General features: G+C 40.6%; 1 protein-coding gene across 1 annotated transcript in view; it reads left to right on the top strand.

Annotated features, from left to right (window-relative positions):
- Nucleotides 1–3,932: 3,932 nt before the first annotated feature.
- The window catches only part of LOC108273438 (alpha-N-acetylgalactosaminide alpha-2,6-sialyltransferase 1), a 5,379-nt gene continuing 4,497 nt past the window's right edge, over nucleotides 3,933–4,814 (top strand). The window contains exons 1-2 of the mRNA XM_017482647.3: nucleotides 3,933–4,421; nucleotides 4,589–4,814. The exon at nucleotides 4,589–4,814 is cut by the window's right edge and continues 39 nt beyond it. Coding sequence (XP_017338136.1) covers nucleotides 4,339–4,421; nucleotides 4,589–4,814 — 309 coding nt within the window. The 5' untranslated portion in view covers nucleotides 3,933–4,338. The remainder of the gene's footprint in view (nucleotides 4,422–4,588) is intronic.

Consider the following 4,814-nt stretch of genomic DNA (forward strand, 5'->3'; position numbering starts at 1 on the left):
ATGTATGTGTGTAATATTAATCCTGGGCACCCTGTTTGTTTGTTTTTTGTTTTGTTTTTTTAAAACACAGATTATGTTCCAGATGTTTATTTTATGACCTCTGCATTATGGAGTCAGTACAAAAACATTTTTATTGTTTTGTAATGTATAGAAAAATCTTTCTGTGTCAGTAAAGAACGTAACATATTGCACAAAACGCTGGGTTTTACCTACAAAGTCAAATTCTCCAAAAGAACTTCTCCAAGACATTTTTAAAATCTTAACATCCAGTTTCCTGATAGAAAAGCGCAAAGTATATACGAGACTGCTCATGCTTTTTTACAGAGCAGAGGGGCCTTACTCAAAAGGGACCCTATTTTACTGCATATATACAGTGTATGTGTGTATATATATATATAAAATGAGTCTTTATTGGTCACATATACAGTAGAGCACAGTGAAATTGCTTTCTTCACGTACCCGAGCCTGTCAGGAAGTTGGGGTCGGAGCACAGGGTCAGCCATGATACAGCGCCCCTGGAGAGGGTCAAGGGCCTTGCTCAAGGGCCCAACAGTGGCAGTTTGGCAGTGCTGGGGCTTGAACCCCTGACCTTCTGATCAGTAACCCAGAGCCTTAACCACTAAGTCACCACTGCTAGCTCTTTATAGTGTCTTACCAAAGTGAGTACACCCCTCCCATTTTTGTAAATATTTGATTATATCTTTTCATGTGACAACACTAAAGAAATGACACTTTGTTACAATGTAGTGAGTGTACAGCTTGTGTAACAGTGTAAATTTGCCGTCCCCTCAAAATATCTCAACACACAACCATTAATGTCTAAACCGCTGGCAACAAAAGTGAGTGAAAATGTCGAAATTGGGCCCATAGTGTCAATATTTTGTGTGGCCACCATTATTTTCCAGCACTGCCTTAACCCTCTTGAGCATGGAGTTCACCAGAGCTTCACAGGTTTCCACTGGAGTCCTCTTCCACTCCTCCATGATGACATCACGGAGCTGGTGGATGTTAGAGACCTTGTGCTCCTCCACCTTCCGTTTGAGGATGCCCCACAGATGCCCAACGGGGTTTAGGTCTGGGGACATTATTATTACATTCACTACTTTACATTGTAGCAAAGTGTCATTTCTTCAGTCTTGTCACATGAAAAGATGTAATCAGATATTTACAAAAATGTGAGGGGTGTACTCACTTTTGTGAGATACTATATATAGGGTACTGAAGATCTGAGTAACTTTACACATGGCAGGTTGCACATAGAACCCCACCTTTGCCATAAGTCAGTTTGTGAAATTTCTGCCCTTGTCACATAGGAAGTGGAAGCAGTCAATCATTCAAACTTACAGAGCAGGGCCAATGCATACTGAAGGTCACCTATCCTCTGTTGCATCCCTGAGCACAGAGTTCCAAACTGCCTCTGGAAGCAGCATTAGCATGAGAGCTGTGCGTCAGGAGTTTCACGACATGAGTTTCCAAGGCCAAGCAGCTGCAGTGGTGGCTCAATGGTTAAGGTGCGGGGATCAAACTCCAGCAAGCTGTTGGGCTTTTGAGCAAGACTTAACCCTTAACCCTATCTGCTTTACAGGTGCCATATCATCACTGACCCTGTGCTCCGACCCTAGCTTCCTAACAAGCTAGGATATGCGAAGAAAAAATGTACAAAGGTTTATTGTTCTTCATACAATGCCAAGTGTAAAGCACACTGCCACTGGATCAGTGTAAATATGTTCTCTGGAGTGGCAGCGACGAATGAATCTGGGATGCCAGGAGAACGCTAACTGTCTGAATGCACAGCGCCAATAAGGATAATGGTAATAATGGTCAGGGTTTCAGGGTTTGGGCCCCTCAGTTCCCAAGTGAAAAATGTTTTTTGGTGGGACTTTTGCAGTACATATTCAGACCCTTGGCTCAGGCACTCCAAACCGAGTCAAATTGCATCCTGCTTGTTCTGCTGGTGTCCTAAACCCTGTTGTCCTCCTCCAAATCAACACTTTAGTGACACGGGCAAAGTGAAAATGTCTTCTTTCATGTTGAGTACTGATTACAGCTATGTATACAATCCCACCAGGATTTTACGATTACAGAAATGAATGCAAAAATCAAGCAAGCTCTGCAATATTCGGAGGAGCTTGCAATTTTAAAAAAAATCTCCACAGATTTGGGCCAAAATGCACCGACTGATGTCATCACAATGCGCATTTAGGCAAAGTCCTCTTTGATTCACTTGAGTACAGCAAAAAGGTCTCATTTACCAAAACTGCGAAAGGCCGTGCAAAAAAATTTTCACAGTTGTAATTTTGCCAAATTTGAAGTTTCGCAACATTTGAAGAAAAAAAAAGATGCAGTTAAAGCAAGCATTTTTGGTCGCAAAAAGAAAACTCCATGATATCCTGTATGGACTGCCTATCCTAATCTCTGACCGTACGAACATTTATATGACTATATAGCTGTACTGGATGTAACTGAGGAGCTGCAGCAGTAATATATATTACTTTTTAAACCAAACAAAGCCTAACGTTTACAGTAGCCCCAGTATGACAGGTATTTTATCACTGCATGTACTCATCATACAACATCTTGGGTCATGTCAGCTAATCTGCACCCTTTGTAAATATGACCAAGGAATGCTGTGTATATTGTTTAATCTTTTAATAATTTGTTTGATCAATTTATACAAATATTATGCTCTCATGGATATCAAACAATTGCATTTTTTTTAAATTTTTTTTATAAATCTCTGTTAAATATGGTTGTGCACCAATTATCGACACCCCTATGAATTCATATGAGAGAAATATATTTGAAGTATATTCCCACTGATATTGAATTTTTTTAGTACACTTAGGTGACTAGGAACAAGAAATTGGTCAACCATGAATACCTGTTCACAGGGGTATAAATATGAGTTAACACAAAGGCCAAATTCCCTTAGTCATTCATAACAATGGGTAAGACCAAGGAGTATAGCTGTGATGTGCGGTAAAAGGTTGTTGAGCTTCACACACTGGGACGTGGGTATAAGAAAATAGCACAAGCATTTAAAAATGCCCATTTCTATCATCAGGGCAATAATTAAGAAGTTCCAGTCAACTGGAAATGTTATGAATCGACCTGGAATTGGACGTGTGTCTATATCGTCTCAACGCACTGTGAAGAGGATGGTTCGAGTGGACAAAAAATCTCCAAGGATCACAGCTGGAGAATTGCAGAAGTTAGTTGTGTCTCGGGGTCAGAAAGTCTCCAAAACTACAATCCGAAGTCTCCTACATCACCACAAGGTGTTTGGAAGGGTTTCAAGAAAAAAGCCTCTACTCTCATCCAAAACCAAACTCGAGCGTCTTCAGTTTGCCAGATACTACTGGAACTTCAAATGGGATCGGGTTCTGTGGTCAGACGAAACCAAAATAGAGCCACCACTGCACACCCTGCACCACTGCAGTCTGTGTGCATCAAAGCCACCTCTGGTGTTTATTTTTGTTGTTGGTGATGTCGCTGACTATTGTTTTTGGGTTTTTCTTCATAGCTCTCACAATGTTTCTGTCATCAACAACTGCTGTTGTTTTCCTTGGTCGATCTGTTCCCCGTCTGGCTGTCAGTACAGCATTGGCTTCCTTCTTTTTCAGGACATTCCAGATTGTTCTACTGGCTATGCCCAATACTTGTCAAATGGCTCTGATAGATTTTCTCTCTTTTTCTCAGCTTCAAAATGGCTTGCTTTTCTCCCATAGACAGCTCTCTGATCTTCATGTTGGTTTATCCTTCATAACAACAAATATGGTCTTCACAGGTGAAACCTAGGGATCAAACCACGAGTACTCATTCAGAGCTATTAATTCTTTAAACAATCAATGTAACAAGGCACAACCGGGCAGCAAAAAACACCTCTCAGGTATGTGTTCCGAGACTGTACTTTCGGAGCGGACTCTTCATCTGTTCAGTTTATGTCAGACTACTTTGCAGGTCCCTGTGTTAACAGAATCTAATTATTATGGCAGAATCATGATTTCGTTCAGTGTTGAGTCTGTAAAAATGCAGTATGACAAATCTCATGAAAATATATAATATTTCATTCAATAATCCTGTTAGTACGTGTAAAATCTCTTAAAGAGTTTAAATCTCTAAGAGATATAATGAGTCTTACAGAGTCATTAACTCTCTTAATGAGTAGGTTTAAGCAATACATTTGTAATAACTTACTGTACCGTCACATGTGCACGTTACAAATTTGTATTGGTGTACACCACACTTGTCCCTCTGTGGAGGCAGATATAAAGCCACTCAGTGTCACACACCCTTATATTCAAACAAGCCTCATTTAGGACAAGGCAACCCTGAACTATGCAGAGCCAAATAGTCACCGTTGCGGCATTGCTGTTTTGCTGTGGACTGATATATGTGGTCATTTGGAACAGGATGCCTAGGTACGTTTGTTTGTTTTTTGTATAAATTGTGATTTATGCTACCTGTAAGAGCTGGATGTTTGATCTTTAGAATAGAAATCGCTCACAGTTATACCTGTGCTTATACTGTCATGTCAGAGTTACGTTCAAATAATGATTCATTTCTTTCACCCCTTTTACTGTTCAAGTTCCTATGTAGTCCATCTTCCGACAAGGAAACCGGAATTATTTTGGGGAGCGCTTATAACCCCTCCTGTGACACCGTTGCTGAATTTGTCTTCTGGAAAAACAACGGCAGGAGCGTCGGTGAATCGTGCGACTTTAAGGACGTCGGAGCTTAAACATCGGATCAACATAACTCCAATTCCCATCCTCTATAAGAAAAAGTTCACAAAGTTCCCCAAGTGGGACTTC

Source organism: Ictalurus punctatus, chromosome 13, assembly GCF_001660625.3.
Source record: "Ictalurus punctatus breed USDA103 chromosome 13, Coco_2.0, whole genome shotgun sequence".
NCBI classification, from domain to species: domain Eukaryota; kingdom Metazoa; phylum Chordata; class Actinopteri; order Siluriformes; family Ictaluridae; genus Ictalurus; species Ictalurus punctatus.